Source organism: Hylobates moloch, unplaced genomic scaffold (genome assembly GCF_009828535.3).
Source record: "Hylobates moloch isolate HMO894 unplaced genomic scaffold, HMol_V3 SCAFFOLD_2, whole genome shotgun sequence".
NCBI lineage: Eukaryota > Metazoa > Chordata > Mammalia > Primates > Hylobatidae > Hylobates > Hylobates moloch.
The window spans coordinates 154,675,091-154,695,524 of NW_026652277.1; the positions used below are offsets into that span (position 1 = coordinate 154,675,091).

At 36.9% G+C, this 20,434-nt stretch overlaps 1 protein-coding gene across 1 annotated transcript in view; it reads left to right on the top strand.

The window, feature by feature from the left end:
• Positions 1 to 19,504, top strand: part of PEX7 (peroxisomal biogenesis factor 7) — a 90,128-nt gene extending 70,624 nt beyond the window's left edge. The window contains exons 9-10 of the mRNA XM_032160014.2: positions 927 to 1,026; positions 19,017 to 19,504. Coding sequence (XP_032015905.1) covers positions 927 to 1,026; positions 19,017 to 19,085 — 169 coding nt within the window. The 3' untranslated portion in view covers positions 19,086 to 19,504. The remainder of the gene's footprint in view (positions 1 to 926; positions 1,027 to 19,016) is intronic.
• Positions 19,505 to 20,434: the final 930 nt, after the last annotated feature.

Consider the following 20,434-nt stretch of genomic DNA (forward strand, 5'->3'; position numbering starts at 1 on the left):
TGTGTATTTACTCTCTTTCAAAGGGATCTGTTAAACCTTCAGTGTGCCATGTTGTACATCATTAGAGCAGCTGAATTAGGATATGACTCTATGATCCTGAATGTGCCATTTTTATAGTATGTTTAGAGTCAAATAAAAAAGATGATGAGCAAATAAAGCATTAGAAATAAAGTACTATGTTATGTATTGAAAACAGGACCAAATTCTTGTCTGCACAGTACAAATGAGAGCTTGATTATGGTAAATATTACCACTTTCAGTCTATGGAGGTTAAGTAGAATACATAATATTGGCTCAGGAAAATACATTTCTGTTTTTCTTGATTCTAGGAATTATATTGATGTGGAATCTGTAAGAAAGGCTGTGCCTCAAAAAAGAAAAAAGATAGTTTCAGAATTACAGAGATTTTCATAAGAGAACAGATTTTTTTCAAAGAATTCTAATTGCTGTTGAAATTTAAATTAAGCCTAAGATCTTTCATGTCAATTGTTGAGAAATGAAGTCGTATTTAAAATCACAAAATGTTAGAGTTCATTTAATTCAATATCCTTATTTTATAGCCATGAATGCTTTTAGAAATTGCTACAAAAGCATACTGACTATCATCTCAATGTCCTTGTGCAATATAAAAACATTTTTTAAATTAAAACTTGTTAAGCTTCTGTCCCAAAAGGTATACTAATGGGAGTAGAATAATCTTTTATAAGGGTAGATTGATGTAGGGTTTTTTTATATGTAATAGGATGGAGTACATTTTTTTTCTTACTGGATTTTTTATGTAGGGCTTAATAGTGGGGTTCTGTATTTATGAATTGGTTGAGCCTGTTTGGATAAAATATTTGCTATGTCAAATATCTATTTTTTCTTAATATAAGTTTTTTGGTAGTTTTAGCATTTAAATTATTCCCTTTTATTTATCTTCACAGATTCTGGAACTTTTCAAAGCCTGACTCTCTTCTTGAAACAGTGGAGCATCATACAGAGTTTACTTGTGGTTTAGACTTCAGTCTTCAGAGCCCCACTCAGGTAAGGGATACAATCTCATGATATTCTCTTCTGCCCAAGTTCACAGCCAACTCTGTGTGGCATGCGTTGCTTTTATGAATAAAATTGTTGCCATTTTAGCTATATAAGCTGGAGGGTTTGAGCATTAAACTACTAGGGAATAAGAGGTATCAAGAAAGTTGACATACCTTTCTCCTCTTGAAAGACTGATTTCCCTGAGAGAAAAAGGAACCTTCCCAGGAGGTATTATCCTAACATTGTGAAGGCTTTCTCTAGGCATCTCCCAACAGAAAAGTGACAAGAGAAAGATGGAATACGGCAGGATTGTCGCCACAGGTTGGCAGGAGTCAGGAGCATGTGGTCCTGACTCAGCTGTCCCACTAGGCAGTTGAGACCATGGGCATGCAGGTCACTACCCTTTCAGGACTGTCGCCCTTGTCTTCACACCACTTGTCGAATGGGAGGCTTCTGATGGAGAACAAGTAAAGGACAATGTCTGCTATTTAATAAACAATGTATGTCTCCCTTTTTGTTCTCTTGAGGACTTGAGAGTAGACACTTTGGACTTTAAATATCCCTCAGGTTTTTTTTAAAAACAAGCCTTTTCATTTTAGAAATTGTAAAGTCAATCAGAAACACTACAATATGTTGAGTGATAAGGCCCTTTAAATACAGGCTGTGTGAAAGAACCAGCATATCAATGAAACACAAAATAATATGTGGAAATTCTAGAGCATGACTGTGAAATTGTGCTTTTATGATAACTCTCATAAGTTAAACAAAAAGAAAATCCCGCTTCACGTTAATGTGTTCTGAAATTTAAATAAATATGTAAGTGTTTTTTGTTTTTTTGTTTGTTTGTTTGTTTGTTTTGAGACAGAGTTTCACACTGTCACCCAGGCTGGAGTGCAGTGGTGCAATCTTGGCTCACTGCAACCTCCACCTCCCAGATTCAAACAATTCTCCCACCTCAGCCTCGCTAGTATCTGGGATTACAGGCATGTCACACCACACCCAATTAATTTTTTTTTTTTTTTGGCAGAGATTTGCTCTGTTGCCCAGGCTGGAGTGCAGTGGCGCAATCTCGGCTCACTGCAACCTTCGCCTCCCAGGTTCAAGTGATTCTCCTGCTGCAGCCTCCTGAGTAGCTGGGATTACAGGCACATGCCACCATGCCTGGCTAATTTTTTGTATTTTTAGTAGAGATGGGGTTTCGTCATGTTGACCAGACTGGTCTCAAACTGCTAACCTCAAGTGATCCACCTGCTTTGGCCTCCCAAAGTGCTGGGATTACAGACATGAACCACCATGCCTGGCCTAATCTTTATATTTTTAGTAGAGATGGGGTTTCACCATGTTAGCCAGGCTGGTCTCGAACTCCTAACCTCAAGTGATCCACCCTCCTTGGCCTCCCAAAGTGCTGGCGTTACAGGCTTGAGCTCTCAGCCTATGAATTTTTCATTTTAGGAATTAAAGATGTAATTCTGAGTTTAAAAGATTCTCATTTGGTATTACAATATTCCCATTACCATTAGAAATAATCATTTAAAATGACTTAATAGGATATAAGAAGAGAAAAAACTGAAATAGTGATGAGTGAAATGGCATTTTTTCAGCATAAATATAATGTGTTTCAAATGAGCTAGTTCCTTTTCTGATACACTTATTATAGATGGATTTTACTAAAATAATTTTACCTGTTTTCTATTTTAGTCTTAAAAAGTTGCAATGTACATACTGAAACATGGCACCCGCAAACAAAGGATCCTAAGTAAATATTCATTAAATCCTCATCCTTATGTATTTCTATTACCTGTCCTTTGTGAGCCCAGACTAGCACCTGTGGCAGCAGCTGCAGCGCCTCCATTTCCTCAGCTATGGAGCTTCCTCGCCCAGGTCTGAAGAATACCAAATGTTTTCTAAATCCTCCACACATAGTAGGCCTACCTTATTAAAAGCAACTTTATGATGAGAGGACTTAATCAGAGGACATACATCCCTAAGTAATAGATTTTATTCAAATTAAGATGGTGATCTCAACCAGTATTTTAAACACAGACATTTGAGTTGTATATATTACAATATATATGTATAATATATGTATAATATATATATTGAGTTGTATATTATTAATTTACATATTTTTAAAGGATAATTTGTATTATTTTAATTATTTTTATGTACAGAAAACTCAACAGTGTACATTTAATCCAGTTTAGTGGCAGGTTCTTTAGCCTTTGCCTTTTCCAGCTTGGCAGTGTGAGCCACAGACTTGGGACCAAGGACCTTGCCCCCCCAGTGACAGCAGATCTCATCATCTCTGTCATTGTAATTGGTCCTGATAGCTTCCACCATCTTAGCCAAAGCCCTTTTGTCTTCCAAGTTAATCTGTGTGAAGGTGACGGTGATGTGGACCATCCTGCGGACCAGTCTTGCCTTTCTTTCCCTTGACAGCGCAGTCAGGGACCCCCATTTTACGAGACAGGGCAGGCAGGAAGACGACCAGCTTGGTGGGATCCATGTCATGTGCAGTCACCGCCAGCTGAGCCTTCTTCTTCTCCTCCACCAAGGTGGTGACGGTGTTAACCCCAGCTTGAAGGACAGGTGGTCTCTTAGTGGGGACATCCCCTTTGCCAGCAGCTTTCTTCTCAGCCTGGGCCAAGTCTCTGCTTCTTCTCTTGCTTTGTCTCTGGTCTGTATTATGGGCCAGCTTATGTAGTTGAGTAGCTGTTTGGTGGTCCCAGGGCCTGGGTGAACTGGTTCATCACAGGAGACACTTTCAGGCTCCTGTAGAGGATAACTCTTTGCTGCTGCAGCCTGACATAGCGGGGCCATTTCACAAAGTGGGCGAGGTCCCTTTTGGGCTGGATGTCCTGTCCAGTGCCAGAATTCTTAGGCCTTTACTCAAACAGGGGATTCACCATTTTCTTGGCCTGTTGCGTCAAGACAGCAGGGGCTGGGGCCACCGTCTTGCCCTTGGTCTCCTTTCGGCATCTTGGGCGGCTATAGGAGAGAGATAATTTGTATTTTTACAAGTCACATCAAACTCTTTTCTAGGGGAGGTATGAATCAAGTTCTACGTGTATCTCCATATTTTTCCCCTCACTTTTGTCAGTTATCTATTACTGTGTAACGAACAACTCCCAAGACTTAGTGGCCTAAAACAACAATTTTATTTGCTCACAATTCTGTGAGTCAGCAATTTGGACCAGGCTCACCCTAGCAGTTCTTCTTTTGGTCTTTCCTGTGGCCACCCATGTGGTTCTAGCCATCTGGTGGCTTAACTAGGGCCGGGTGGTCCTATTAGGCCTGGTTCAGTGTGTCTGGTGGGTAGTGCTGGTTGTCTTCCAGGCCATGTGTCTCTAGGTGTGCCCAGGTCTCTGCACTTAACAGTTGTATGTTTCCAAGAGGGCAAGAGCAAAAGCTGCAAGTCCTCTTGAGAACTGGACTTGGAAGCCACACAGCATTCCTTCTGTTGCAAAGCAAGTTGCGAGGCCAGCCCAGATTCAAAGAGTGGGAAATAGACTCTACCGCTTGATGGGAGAACCTGTGAAGAATTCATAGTCACTTAAAATCTGCCACACTAACCTTTGTTGGTATAGTAGGTGGTTTAAGTTTTATTTTTGTTTGTTTGTTTTGAGACGGAATGTTGCTCTTGTTGCCCAGGCTGGAGTGCAATGGTGTGATCTCAGCTCACTGCAACCTCCATCTCCTGGGTTCAAGCAATTCTCCTGCCCCAGCCTCCCGAGTAGCTGGGATTACAGGCATGTGCCACCACGCCCAGCTAATTTTGTATTTTTGGTAGAGGTGGGGTTTCTCTATGTTGGCCAGGCAGGTCGCAAACTCCCAACCTCAGGTGATCCGCCCACCTCGGCCTCCCAAAGTGCTGAGATTACAAGCGTGAGCCACTGTACCCAGCCAACTTATTTTTAACATACTATATTTATCCTTTAGTCTCATAATGTGTCAGATTTACAGATTGTAAGTTAATTTAATTTTACTCTTTGATCATTTTTTATTTCCTTAGAAAGTATCTTTCTCTCACCTCTTAGTGTCTTTCCATCTGCTTTCATATACCTATTGTCTTTTGTGATCTTAGCAGCTCTAGGACCTTGCTGATGTTACTTTCAGGCTCTGTGTTTTTATATATTCTCAGTCTTAAAAGAGATTTATCTGAGTTCTTCTGTGTATAATGCTTTTTCTTTTTAGCTTCTCCTTTCTTAGAGATCTGAGAAATGAGGTCAAGGGCATTCTTATATTACACCACCTTTCTTCTTAACAGAATGTAAGATCTTGTCTTTAAAAGTTTAAAACTTGACAAATAAATGTCTGGGGTCATTCTTTAAGGATAATTGCTGAGAAATGCTCTACGCCCTCTCTTGTTAACCAGGCTGAAGGCATCGTTTTCTTTGAAATTTTTTTTTTTTTCTGATCATGATTTGTACAGTTCTAACATTTTATCTTTGCTTTCTTATCTTATTATTTCTAAATTGGATACTCTTTTTCTTTTTGTAGGTTTGTGATTCTAGACCTATAATACACCTACTTATGTAACTGGAATTTCTATATTAGTTTATCTTTAGAATTCCTGACTTTGTGTTCTGCAGTATCAATTCTGCTCTTCCAAATGCTCAGTGATGTTTAGTTTAGCATTTACAAGCTGGATACAAGTTTACATATCTTTATACATTCTTTTGGGGGCATAGTTATTTATTATTTTAATCTCTTTTAAAGTAAACACTACCACTTTCAGATGTTGCCGCTGTATGTTTAATAAGCTTTAATGTTTTCCTCATGACAAAATTTTGGAAATTACATTTAGAAGAAAGAAAAAAGATTACCTATAGTTTCCCCACTTGAGAAAGAATCTCTTATACCATATTATTATGTTTCTTTTAAAAATCTGTTTTACCATATTATTATGTTTCTTACATTTAATTGAAATGTAAATTTATATTTTAAAATGCACATATTTTTAAGTGTACAGCTCAGTTAGTTATCCAGAAGTGACTACCCCTGTATAACCACTATCCACGTTGAGATGCAGAACATCGCTTGCATTCCAGAAGCCTCTTCCCAAATCTGAACCCCTCCTTCCCAATGGTAGCTACCCTTCCAGTCTCTATGTGTGTGTGTATTTTTCAAAGTTTGGGAAAACAATCTTTTCTTTCTCTTTTTTTTCTCATAGAGACAGGATCTTGCTATGTTGCCCAGGTTGGTCTAGAACTCCTGAGCTCAAGCAGTCTTCCTGCCTCAGCCTCCCAAAGTGCTGGCATTATAGGCATGAGCTACCATGCCCCACCTAAGATAATCTTTAATGAATGAATATCTAAATCTGTCCATGCTAGGAACACGTAGCTCTTATATAATGAGTTTTCTTTAAAATATTAATAGAGTAGAAGTAGTTTTGTATATTTTTGTTTTGTTTCAGTGAAAGATGATTAGATTTGGTTCTGATTTAAACTAGTTCTTTAGATGTATTTTTATTTTTAATTATTATTATTATTTGAGACAGGGTCTCACTGTGGCACCCAGGCTGGAATGCAGTGGTATGTCATGGCTCATTGTAGCTTCAACTTCCTGGGTGCAAACAATCCTCCCACCTCAAGCCTCTACCCTCACCCCACCCTACCCTACTGAGTAGCTGGGACTACAGGTGTGCACCACTTTTTTATTTTTTTAATTTTTTGTAGAGATGAGGTCTCACTGTGTTGCCCAGGCTGGTCTGGATCTCCTGGGCTCAAGTGATCCTCCCACCTCAGCCTCCCAAAGTACCGGGATTACAGGTATGAGCCACTGTGCCTGGTTAGATATCATTTAAAAATTCAGCTCTTGTTTTGGTTCAAATCTCTATTCCCATAATCTTCGATATCAGGTTTAATGGTTGACAGTAGATAACAGTATTTAAGAATTCTCTAATGAGTTTAGAAAACTGAATTTTAGAAGATGGCAAGCATTATTGATATTTAGGATATTTGTGTCCTGTTCACCTTTTATGTCAGGTGATATTTTCTGTGTCTGTCACAGACTAGGTTTAGAGTTAAAAAGAACAAGTGCCAGAAGCAGTCAGTGTCCTCAGGCATTAGTCTCTGCTGTTTCCTCATTGATGCTTTCATAATTGTGTAATTTTTTAGCTTACAATGATATAACAAGTCCTTGTTGTTTTCGCCAAGTCATAAAACATTTCCCAGGTCCAGCTCTGTAGGATATCAGTGTGCTCCTTAGATGGATGGTATTAGGCTGGGTCTGCTGCCCTCTGCACTACATAGACACCCTGATATAGTTTGGCTGTGTCCCCACCCAAATCTCACCTTGAATTGTAACTCCCACAATTCCCACATGGCATGGGAGGAACCCGGTGGGAAGTGATTGAATTATGGGGGCAGGTCTTTCCTGCACTGTTCTCATGATAGTGAAGGAGTCTCATGAGATCTGATGGTTCTGTAAGGGGGAGTTTCCCTGCACAAGTTCTTTTTTTTTTTTAACTGCTGCCATCCATGTAAGACGTGACATGCTCCTCCTTGTCTTCTGCCATGGTTGTGAGGCCTCCCCAGCCATGTGGAACTGTAAGTCCATTAAACCTCTTTTTCTTCCTATTGTCAGGTATGTCTTTATCAGCAGCGTGAAAATGGACTAATACATATCCCTTGCAATTATAGCATCCCATTACTGTTGACATCTGCCTCTCATCTTCCATTCCTGAATCACTCACTTTCCTATTCAATTTCCTTTCTCTTGATTATGAAGCATTGCTTCTAAAAACCCACCAAACATACTGACTAGGCACACTTCAGATTACTTTTTAAAAAACTTCATCTGGGCTCTTGGTCCTACTCAACTTACCTTTGAAGTCTTTCTGATTTTACCTTTGAAGTCTTTGATTTTTTTAGCCCATTCTCCACTGTAATCTTTCCTCAACCTTTTTCAGTGTCAGTATCTGGACGTTTGACCTTATGTTCTACTTACTGTTAAAAGAGAGTTCCCAGGAATGAGCATCTTCTTCCGTCTCTGTCACCCCGAAATGTTTGCATTTTATCTCTATTTTTTCCCATCCTTCCAGTGGCTTTCTAATTTTCTCGCTGGTTCCCTCATGCACATCTTTGCTTCTTCACTTATTCACTGTTTTTAGATCTTCAATCGGTTCTTCTGTTTTCAAAGCTCTATGGGGCTTACCCCACTGTCCTGTCACACTATCAGTAAGTTCTATTTCTCTTCTATTATTAACTATCTAGAATTAGTAGATTGACCTCTTGCTTTTAGTTTCTCAGAATCTACACTCTCTTTTAAACCTGTCTTCCTTTCATCATTCAATTGAAGTTAAGCCCAAAAAGATCACCAGTAAACTCCTGAAACCCAAATTAGCCTTTTTTCAGACTTTTTTCTTATTTAGCCGTATAATTTTGATATTTGAAAAAAATCTTCCTGTCCTATTTTTTCAGTGCTACTATGCCGACCTCTTCTTCCTTGCCTCTTTGCTAAATATCTTCATCGCCATCCCTCCAAAAGTAGATGTTCTCCAATATTCAATCTTAGCCCTCTTACTTTGGGGCAACTTCTCCTTAAAGCTGTCATGTAATTCTATGCTAGCGATACTTGCCCTATGTATCCAGCAGACTTTACTGTGAGATCCGAGTAGATGTCATGCTTTTCCTTCAATATTCCTAACCTGGTCAATTGATTGCATTTCGGGGCCATACTAGAGATCTGGGAAGTAATCCTGGTTTTCCTGTCTCTTCACACTTCCTAAATTCAACTTGGTATCGAGTTTATGACTTATTTCTCATCAATATCTCTGAAATCCAGACAATGCCTTTCTACCTCACTGCCTTAGATAAGCACTTATTTGTACCTTCACCATGGATTACTGCAACAATCTCAAACCTGGTCTCTAAGCTCTTTCCATCATCCCATTGATTCTCCATGTTGCCTCCAGGGAGAGGTTTCCATAATGCAAATCTGATTTTGTTAGTGCTTGACCTGAAATATGTTAAAGGTAGGAGCAAGGTGAGAACTGCCACCATCACCACTGTAAATGAACATGGTTCTAAAAATTGTGTGGCCAGTTAGAAATAGGAGAAAACAAAGTAGAATATAAATTTTTTAAAGGTAGAACATTTTATTGTCATTTGTAATTCATACGATTGTCAAATTGAATAAGTATTAAATATATCAACTTTAAACCTATTAAAAATAATAAGAGAGTCCAATAAGAAAGTCAGTTAAAATAAATATATAACATTGAATAACCTATAGATATAACAATTATCAGTTAGAAAATAAAATGGGAAAAATTACTTTTACATGGCAACAACTGTGTATGTGTGTGCATGCATGTGTGTGTGTGTGTATGGGTGTAGGATTCCCAAAGAAAAAAAATTAAAAACATACAGGACTCTAGATTAAGAAGATTATGTTACTTTGCTAAGAGACCTTTGAAAAAAGACTGGAATAAATGGACAGACATATCATGTTCCTGCAACAGAATACATTTATCCTATTGCTGTCCCTTTTTTAAGGCATTTGTCATCCAATACAGATGCTACTATATTTGCCTCCTAACCTATCTTTCTCTTTTTGGAATTCCTGGTCAATCACTCCTGTGATGCTTTTAAACCACTCTGACCATTAACCTCCTGCCATACTATTAAATACTAGTTTTAATTTACAAATCAATCCAGTTAAATTGTCATTTTTATCATTGTCATCTTTGCTCAGAAACCTTCAAGAGGAAGCCCATTCATTCCCTTCAGTGTAGAGTCTGAACTTTTAATCTTGCTTTCAGGATTCAATATAATCTGTTTTCCTTTTTAATTTTAGTTCTCACCATCCTATGTAATCCTCTATTGCAGAACAATTACATTTTGTTATTTGTTGTATCCATGTTTTCACCCCTGTTTCTGTTGCTCTCCTCCGCCTCTGCCTATGGAAATTATTTCTGCCTTTTTGACTCCAGAATTAAGTTCTTCTCTTCCTTCTCTCCTCCTCTTCTTTCCTTCTCTGCTTCAGTAAATATTTTGTGTCAACTAAATATCTCGAGTGCCCGGAAATACACAGTGGATTAATGTCAACCACCTGATACATATGTGCTAAATAGCTATTGAATGAATTAATTGAAAGGATTTTTTTAGTTTATTGGTCAACTCTTTCCTTGCTTTTGCATAAACTCCATAATGATTATCATAATAAACGATATTCTCTCCTGTAGTCACTTTCTATTGTAAGCTGGTTGAGTAAGTAAAGCATGTTTCTTCCTTTAGTCCCAAATTTAATATACTGCAGTATAATGTCTTGGCTGCTTTTTCAAAATGTAGAGTTAACTGTGATTTTTTTTTTCATTCTGTCTGTATCTTTCTGCCTGTTTCTATTATTCATTTTTGCTAAAGAGGCCATGTGTCATAAAGATAATTATAGTAGATTGAACAAGTTTCCCAAGGGCAAAAGCAATTGTCCACAAAATAGAGAAAAAAAGGGTATAATGATAAATAGGAAATGGAAAACTTCTTAATAAAGTAAAGCTCCTAATGAGTCAGTTGGAATTCTTGATTATTATTAACAATCACATTAAATCATTTGAAATAAGTTACCTTATCAGTTGCATGTGTAAACATTTTAATAAAGTACAGGGAATTGATAACAATTAAGGGATATAAATTCATTTTCTAAATTTTACACGTATTTAAAGTGTTATATTTCCATTTTAATGTTTCCTTCTCTAAAATCCACATTTATGGGACCATTATTATTGAAGATGTTCTGTAATACATGTGATTTGATCCACCGTTGGTAAATTTTTATTATAGTCTCCTTAGTGAATGCATGTTTCTTTACTATCTTTGGATTTATGTAGCATTTAGTCTGGTATTTTGCACCTAGGAAATGCTGAAATACTGGTTTAATACAGTTGCTCTCTGGCATTCCATGTATGAAGATGTCTTAATGTATATGCCATACATACCTCTGTTTAGAAATTAATAGGCTTTATTGACATAAATTTCTGTTCAGTTTTTCAAGCTTTCTTATATGTTTTGAAGAAACTGACACATTAGTTCAAAGCAAGTAATTCATATTTCTGATTGGTGTGCTTATTCTTACAACAGAAATACCTATTTTGCTGTATTAAAGTGAAAATGAAATAATTAGGAATAGAACTTATATGACATCTTACCCTATTAGTTTAGTTTTTTTACTACCCTAGTAGATAACATCTTTTGAAATAATAAAATTGATTCTCTCTTCAGATTTTACATTAAGAAATATAACATTTTGACAAACCATTTTTTTTCTGTAATGTCAGTAATTTTAATTCTGACTTTGATGAAAAGATTAGCATGTTGGTCTTAGCTTAAAGGAAATTCAGAAGGGCATAGGGATGAAATGTACCACAGCAGGGGCTTGTGAGTAAAGGAATACATTTTCCACTTGTATATCCTTGGGCAGAAGCAGTAGAGCCTGGAGGCCCCTGCCCTGGAGTGTCCACGTGCACACTCATCCTGTAAGGGAAGAGGGTCAAACAAGAGATGCCCCAGCCTTCAAAAAACCCTAGATGGGATTCAGAAAAAAACTGCCTCTCGAAAGATTGAGTTTCTTCAGAGGAGTTATAATGCAATTATAACTTTTAAATTGCCTTAAAACTAAAACTTTCAGTTCTTCACTTACTCTGATGTATCCCACTGCCTAGAACATTTTCCTTTTTTCCATTGTGCCCCTGACCCAAAAACAGCAACAAATGCTGTCTGGCGGGCTCCTCCTTTAAGCCTCAGCTTAGATATTGCTTCCACCTGAAAGCAGGCACTTCGCTCACGTTCGATTATAATGGCAGCTTGCCTACTTTTATGGGACCCCATAATTCCTCTATCATTTTACATATTACTCTACAGTATAGGTGTCTCTTTGCTTACCTGTCTCTCCATTACAATCAAGATCTGTGGAGCCAGAGACCAGGACTCTTGTGTTTATTGTCGTAACCTGTACATACTTCTGACACAGAGGAGGCTCTTAATAAGTCTTTGTTGAATAAATGGATGAATAGATGTATACATAAATTATCTTTTAGATAGCTTTGTAATGCTGAGGAATATTTGACAAACAGTTCTTAGGACACAAAGGCAAGCTCCCTGTGAAACTTCTCTAAATACTCCTGAAATTAAAAACAAACAAAATATATATCTTCCAAATCCCATAAAACTTGTTGCTTTTACCCACATCTCTGACCTCACACCTAATCGGATGCTTTTTATTATGTGAGAGGCTCTCTCTACTCAACAAAATCTTGCAGAAAACTATGGCTCATACATGGATTCATTTATTCAACAAGCATCTATCAAAGGTTTACGTATGTAGAATACAAGGAATATAGATTTACAGATTTAATCAAGATACACTCCCTGACTCTAAAAAAAAGAATTATCTTGAGGTTTAGTTTTTAAACATGCATGAATGTTACTAGAAAACAGATACTATATTACCCAGCATGCTTTCGCTTCCTCGTTCATTGTTATAAAGCATATTTTGCCAGTATTACGATGTGCTCAGCTCTGATGCCTGAAATCTTTTGCTCCATTTGTTCCCTTTAGAACAGATTTTGTTATTTGGAGTTGGCTTTTTTTTTAAATTATTAATCTTTATTTGGCTTTGCGGTTTAATCTATAAACCACATCAGCCCATTTAGAACTCAGCAGGATACAAATCTCAAGGAAAGTAAATAAAAATGTTGTTATTAACCATAGCTTAAATGATTAATAAAATTTTCTCATGCCTTTCAGTAGAAATTCTGGATACTGGCTTATGTAGAATAGGACCAGGAAGCTACATAAACTTTTGATTTAGGAATGCTTCAGGGAGGACTTGGGTTTTTGTTTAAAGATAGTTCAATCATGTTTCCTCTTAGTCCTCCTCCTAATTCTGTCTCCTCCTATCTCATATTAACCTATCAGATTGGAAACTTAAATTTTAAATAAAAATGTAAAAATGTGGCACAAGGTGTTTTCCATTGTATTAGTGGCATATTCTTATTCTTTCTCCTCAGGAAAGGAAGAGAATTCTTCCTTAAGGATATTTCAATCCTGCCAAGTTTTGAATTTCTTTTAATCAACAACAAAAAATTCCTGCACAAGTACCCCATCTTAGTTCACATGACGGAAACCCAGTTAAAAAATTGATATATGTTATACTGTTTCTCAGAGGTCCTCAGTCCTAGCTGAGTCTTGGAAAGGACGGCAGACGATTACAATGCCCAGCTGAAGAAGACTCTGGATTCATGTTTGGGGTCAGGGGTTGAGACTCTGAGGAAAATTATGGATTCTCTCTCCCTTCCCACCAGAACATAAATATACACAAAATGTTGTATGTATGGACTTTCTGAAACCTATCTGTGGACCTTGGCTTCAAGACCCCAGCCTGTGTCAGCCCCAAAGTGGAGCCAGTGATGCTGATCCCAGGACCCCACTTTGAAGTCTGAGGCTGGGGAGATGGGGACCAGTCTGTATGACCTCCAGGTGATTCTCATGGACACTAAAGCTTGAGAACCACCGTCTTCTAGAAGTGCCTCCAGTAAACTAGAGTTTAATGTATGCCTTTGGCCTACTGGAGGGTTGAGATGTTGGGCGTTTTACAGCCATGTGAAGAAAGATGTATTTTTTATAAAGCCACTCTTTTGGCACTGAATAATTTTTGTAGTGGGAGCATATTATATATTTCTCTTACAGTCAAGTACTAGGAAAAACTTTTATATCCTCTGATGAGCTGGTAAATTGATCATATCTGTGTATCTTATATTATTGTTTGCCTTTAATTTCATGCCCAATTTTAGCAACTATTCTCAGCCTCTTTTTTAAATATAATTGTCTACCCTTTTTCCCCATTTCATAATGTTTGTTCTGTTAATGAAATGGTTTTTCTGTTACTCACTATGTATGTCCTACAAGAAAGCAAGAGTTATTATGTTTCATTGAAATAATGGTTACCCCCTTGAGACAGTAAACTGAATCCCTGTGTGTGGCCATGTTAAAGGATAATTTTCAAAATGGTGACATGACTCTCATAGTATGAACATGTGTCAAAGATTTTATTTAACTAATTTATGTAACTCATGTAAGATTTGACAGCTAGCTTAAAGGAACTAAAGAGCAGACACAGGCAATCATTGAGTGCTGAAATGAATTTGCTAATAGGTGTAAAACTGGACACTATCCACAGGGCAATAAGACTTAAGGTTTGGAGTCATCTCTTGCAGGGGGTAAGGGGGGGCATCAGTTGCATCTCTACAGGACAGAATTCCCTGGCAACTTTTATGAATAGGAATCATTTGCCTTGCTATCGGTTTCCTGTAATTTACAGAGTTGTAAAGTAATCCAGTCAGAAAGTGAAACGCATAGAGCTCTGGAGAAACAGGTAACCCATATGGTCCCTAAGACAATGCCAGCCTCCCACTGGAAGAACACTTAGTCATCTTTTTTTCTGGTTTCAGTCATTCACAATTTTTCTGATAGCAAGATAATGGGCAAATAAGTGGGGTTCTCATATAAGGGACTGAAACTGAGAAAGAGAATCTTGGGTAGGTGGAAAAGGATATTCCTGTCATCATCTTTCTCATTCTGTATCCTGAGTCTGGCGCTGAAGGAGTCTTCATGGCCAGGCGTGCATTCCTGGGGATGGGAGGGGAAGCTTTTGTCATGAGGAAGCAGGCTGGGAGCCAGGAAAGATGCCTCTTTGTTTGACAAGGTAAAGAACGAGTATATCTCATCCTATAAAGCAGATTATTTATTTTCATGCCATTTTCTTTACTTATTTTTTCTGTTTGTTAACACTTTTTTTTTTAAACAAAGTCTTTATTATGTGACTTTTTGTTAGCCCTTATTTTTAGTATAGTCTTTTTTAAATGTCTCTTAGGCTGACCACAGATAGGTACCATGGGGCATTAAGAAAGAACCCCGTGTTTACTTTCAGTTCTAGAATTAGAGGGGAAGCAGTGCTACCAGAAGCCATTGCAGTGGTGATGATAATTAATAAGAGGTCCCCTGGGGACCACATGGCACAATAGTTTTTCCTTGCCAGGAAGTTCCTACACAGCAACCTTGGAGAATCTAGAGCCTCTTTGTTAGTTAGTAAAGTGCTTTTTTCTTACCTTATTATTATTTTCTTTATTGTTAGCTTGCTTAAATTTGTAGAACCAGATAGGGTTTAATTAACAAATAGAGGAATACTATTTTCATCAATTTGAATTAATCGATTCATAATTCTATATCATTGCAGTTTTAGATCTATCTTAATCCAATTAAGTATAGATTTATGAACATTTGCTGAATCAGTGGACTTGACATTTGGTAGTTATTATAAGTCCTGAATAAATAAGAAGCTGGATTGAAGAGTGCTGAATAAGGTTTCAGAAACATAATTTATAGATACCTTGCACTAGAAACCTGACTGTTATTTCTCTGATTCTCTTCTCTCCAGTAGCGGATGCTTAACATGTGGAAAGGCCCAGCACTTGAAAAAAATAAGCATAGATGAGACAGGGGTAATTTAACATAATGATCTTTGTATCCTATGGTATAAAAACTGAAAACTACAAGATTAGGCAAATAATGGTTTTCAGTTTGCCTTTTCTACGAGGCACTGTTTTTAGTGGATGCATTCAACAGGTTTAGGTTCTGGCTGTAGCTCTGCTACTCTAGTGTGAACATGAGGACAGAGTTAACCTCTGAAATTGTAATCTATAAAATTAATTTGTTGAGCTAATATTCATTGAGTTATGTTCCAATAAGACATGGTCCATGCCCTCAAAGAGCTGAAGACAACTGTTTGTCTTCAGTCGGTAAAATAAGTACAATCAAGTATTATGGGTACAATAAATGACTTCATAGAGGAGGTGATACCTAAACTGATTTTTTAAAAAAGAGACATCTCTGGCAGAGCAAGGCAAAGGGGACAGAGGAGCAGACAGAAAGGGAGGGAGGAGTTTTTAAAGGGAAGCAATCAGTAAAGGAACAAGAGCAAAAAGGCATAAACAGCATGCTTGGATTTGAGGTGTGAGCCTGGTGCAATGTGAAATGAAGTGGGAACAACCAGATCTTGAAGAGTGTGGTTTCTACATTTAAAAGTTTGACTAAAAAGTCTTTAATGCTCTCTGTAGCTTGGATTCTGATCTCAGAATATTGCTAGTGAATGATAAGGAGCTAATATTACTCTGATTAATTTGAATGGTTCTTGTATTCAAAATTAGTGATAGCCAAGAAATTACATTAGTCAAAACGAGGGTTCTCTTGTGTAATTTTCAGCCTTTGTAATAACCATGAAAGGCTGGGAAATGGGGTGCAAATACTTTTAGTCAAAAGCACTCTCTTGCTACTTCATCTTTCATTTTACTGCCTACCTTGTTTCTTTTCTTCTTTTTTTTAAATTGTGGAAAATTTTGAAAACATACAAAGTAACAGAATTGGATAATGAACTTCGTTACTTAGCTTGAACAACTATGAACATTCTTATTTTATTTATTCCTGTACTCTCACACATCGTTTAGTTATCGCTAACATTATTTTTGCTATTTTTAGGTATAATTAACATATATTGAAATTTGCAAATCTTAGATATACATTTTTGACAAATAGCTATGCCTGTGAAATTCACATCATCCCAGTTATTTGATCTTTCCTCCAGTTTCCTTTTACCTCTTCCAATCTCCCCTATCCTCACCCTTCCCTCCAGGTGAGAAGAGTAACATTGTTCTGATTTTTTGTTTGTTTGTTTGTTTACCTTAGATGAGTTTTGCCTGTCTTAGAATTCTATAAGGAACTCTTCTGTATGTCCTCACTTGTTTCTGGCCTCTTACCTGTGAGCTTCATCCATGGTACTGAGCCTGTTAGCAATTCCTCCCTTTGTTTTGCTGAGCACATTCTGTTGTATGAATTTACTACAATTTGTTATCAATTCTTTTGTTAGTGGGTATTTTGGTTGTTCTCCTTTTTTTTTTTTTTTTTAGACAGAGTCTCACTCTGTTGCCCAGGCTGGAGTGCAGTGGCATGATCTCGGCTCACTGCAACCTCTGCCTCCCAGGTTCAAGCGATTCTCCCACCTCAGCATCCCTAGTAGCTGGGATTACAGGTGCGCACCACACCTGGCTCATTTTATGTATTTTAGGTAGAGGCGGAGTTTCACCATGCTGCCCAGGCTGGTCTCGAACTCCTGACCTGAGGTGATCCATCTGCCTCAGCCTCCCAAAATGCTGGGATTACAGGTATGAACCACTGCGCCCAGCCTTGTTTTCGATTTTTTGCTATCGTGAATGAAGTTGCTATGAACATTCGTGTATACGTTGTTTTGCAAACATATGTTTTCATTTTTCTTGGACAAATATCTGGGAGTGGAATCACTGGGTCAAAAGATAGGTTTGTGTTTAACTTGGTAAGAAACGGCCGAATTGTTTTCCAAAATGGTGGTACCATGTACCTCCCTACCAGCAATGTATGCGATCACAGCTGTTCCACATCCCTGCTGACATTTGGTGTTGTCAATCTTTAATTTTATCCATAATGTGAGTATATGGTGGTATCTCATTGTCATTTTTATTTGCATTTGCCTAATCCGTAATGATGTTGAGCACTTTTTTATGTGCTTCCTTTTGCCCATCATTTTTAATTAGATTGTCTTTTATTATTGAGTTGTATTGGTTCTTTATGTATTCTTGATACAAGTTGTCAGGTGTATATTTTATGAATATTTTATATAACTGTGTCTTGCCTGTTCATTTTCTTAACAGTGTCTTTTGATGAGCAAAAGTTTTATTTTTGATTGAGTGTAACTTAGCAAATTTTTGATTATTACTTTTTGTATCCCTAAGAAATCTTTACTTAGCCGTGTATTGAGAATATATTTTTCTGTTTTTTTTTTTTCTAAAAGTGTTATACTGTTTGCTTTTATATTTAGGTCTGTGGCCCATCTCAAATTCATTTTTATGTGCAAAGTTGGGGTCAGGATTCACTTTTTTCCCTATGGGTATTCAGTTGTTCTACCACCATTTATTGAAAAGACTATTTTTTTCTTTTTGCTCTTTAATTGTTTTGGTACCTTTGTTGAAAGCCATTTGTCCAAGTATGGGGCCTATTCCTGAACTCTGTTCTCTTCCTTTGATCTACTTGTGTTTATCCTAATCCTTCACGGTCTTGATTACAGTAGTTTCATACTGAGTTTGGAAGTCAGCTAGTGTAAGTAGTGCAGCTTTGTTGTTTCGTTTCAAGATTCTTTTGGCTAAGTCCTGGCATTTCCACATAAATTTTAAAAATTGCCTCATCCATTTCTATTAAAAAACGAGTATATAGAAATACAGTTGATTTTCATATATTAATTTTATGCCCAGAGACATTGCCATATTCACTAAGTTTTTAATGCATAGTTCCTGAACACCCTGGACTTTTCTTCCCTTCATGTTTTCCTATGGCTTTGTAGATGTGAATGTCCTTGTCTTTTATGTCTGCCTCCTACAGAGGTCCAGTGGGAATGCCATGGCATTGTGAAGTTGTCTGACACTGTCCCAGCTGGAATCATATAGTCCCCCTAAGAGTCTCTGTTAGTGCACCTTCCACACTCAGTCTTGAATGAGCCATTTTTTGAAGGCGAAAGCTTTACTTTATCTTCCTCTCCAGTCCCACAATATTGAGCACAGCATCTTGTTCACAGTCTGGAAGGTATCTTTTCAACATTTATCTCAGATAGTAGGGAATTATGTAGCTGTTGGGTGGAGTGAAGTTGGGGGACATTCTTATAGGAAACCTCAATCAATTGAAATATAGCAATTGGAATATACTCAATCAATGGGAATCAGTTGGAATACCCTGAGGTATATCCTAAAAAGGGAATATGGACCTTTTATCAAAAACTTAGCCCTGTGTTTTCCCTATTCAAAAACATGTTTACTAGTGGATGATTTACGACACCCTAAATGACTTGGGTTTTTGCTGCCAATTTTGAATTTTTGTATGTCTAAATACATTTCTTCTTACTTCATTTTTGTTTTCTAGGTGGCTGACTGTTCTTGGGATGAAACAATAAAGATCTATGACCCTGCCTGTCTTACTATTCCTGCTTGAGATACATTACTATGTGAGAAACAGAGGATGTTGGCTGAAGAACTGCCTAACAGCAAATAAATTAACTATGGAAAACATAGACATTATGCTTTTATATGCTATTCAGATTTCAAATCTTTCCAATTTACCCTGGAATCAGTTCTGAGGGAGCTGATAAAGACTTTGGCTCACTCGTTAAGCCTGATAGATACATAAGCCATATTTCTTAAAATTCTAAGAAATAATTAATGTTATGGTATATCTTGTAATATCTATTAAAATGTAGTCTCTGGGTCATCAAATGGATTAAAATATGGGAGATAAGTAGATTATACTTATATAGATAGTGATATATTTCATTTTTAATTTGTCATTTTTAATGTAAAATATAATCACTGCTGTGATAAATAAACTGTGTCTATTGATCATTTATCACTTTATAACTTCCCCCAAAAGACTGCTCTTTCTAATACATTGTATATGTGAATACATTACTGTATATAATATAGATATATCTGTGGTTCAGTAACAGGACACTAGAATATATTTAATTTATTCTTTTATTTAGTAGCTGTTTATTGAGCATCTACTCAGTGCTTGACACATAGACTGAATGAGATTATCTCAAGGACTGGTACCATGTTTTTAAGAACGTGGAATGCTGTGAGCTAAGAGCTCACTGTTGTTTTTTTTTTTTTTTAGCATTTATTCACATATTTTTAGATATTGTACCCATGATTCTATAATTTTGTCTTCGTACTTCTCTAATATCAAAAATTTTTCAAACTGTCAATTAAACAAAAAGTTTTAGGTCCCACTAAGGCTTCTAGCTATTGCCTTTGAAACCAGGCCTAAGTACTGCTATACATGCTCCTTGCCACCTCCCTAAGTTTTCTTGAAAAAGCTCTAGGTGCAGATGAACTGAAAAAAAAAAAACAAAACAAAAAAAGTCAGTTAAAGAAGAAAAAATCAGCAAAACAAACTACTTTGCATAACACTTATATTTTCTACGTAATATTAAGATATGCTGTAAATGGCAAAGATTATAATTCTTAAGTTCTTTTTAAAGAACAAAATACGCTCATAATAATCAGAGCAAAAATAAACTAAAATATATGTATATTATCTTCTTTATAGATTTCCTTGTTGTTGCAGAAAAAATTTAAGACAGCTTAAGATATAAAAACAAAACAGCATAAATTAAGAAGTGGAACCAAAGACAGAAAGTGGAGCTAAGAGTGGGGCTTGAGTATACATATCTCAAAGTCCTGTAAAGTTACTACTGACTGGGCCAAAGATTTGCTGCTAAGGTTTCTAGCTTCGTAAATAGGAAATCTGATTAGTTACACAGTTCAGTGCCTATAGCCTAG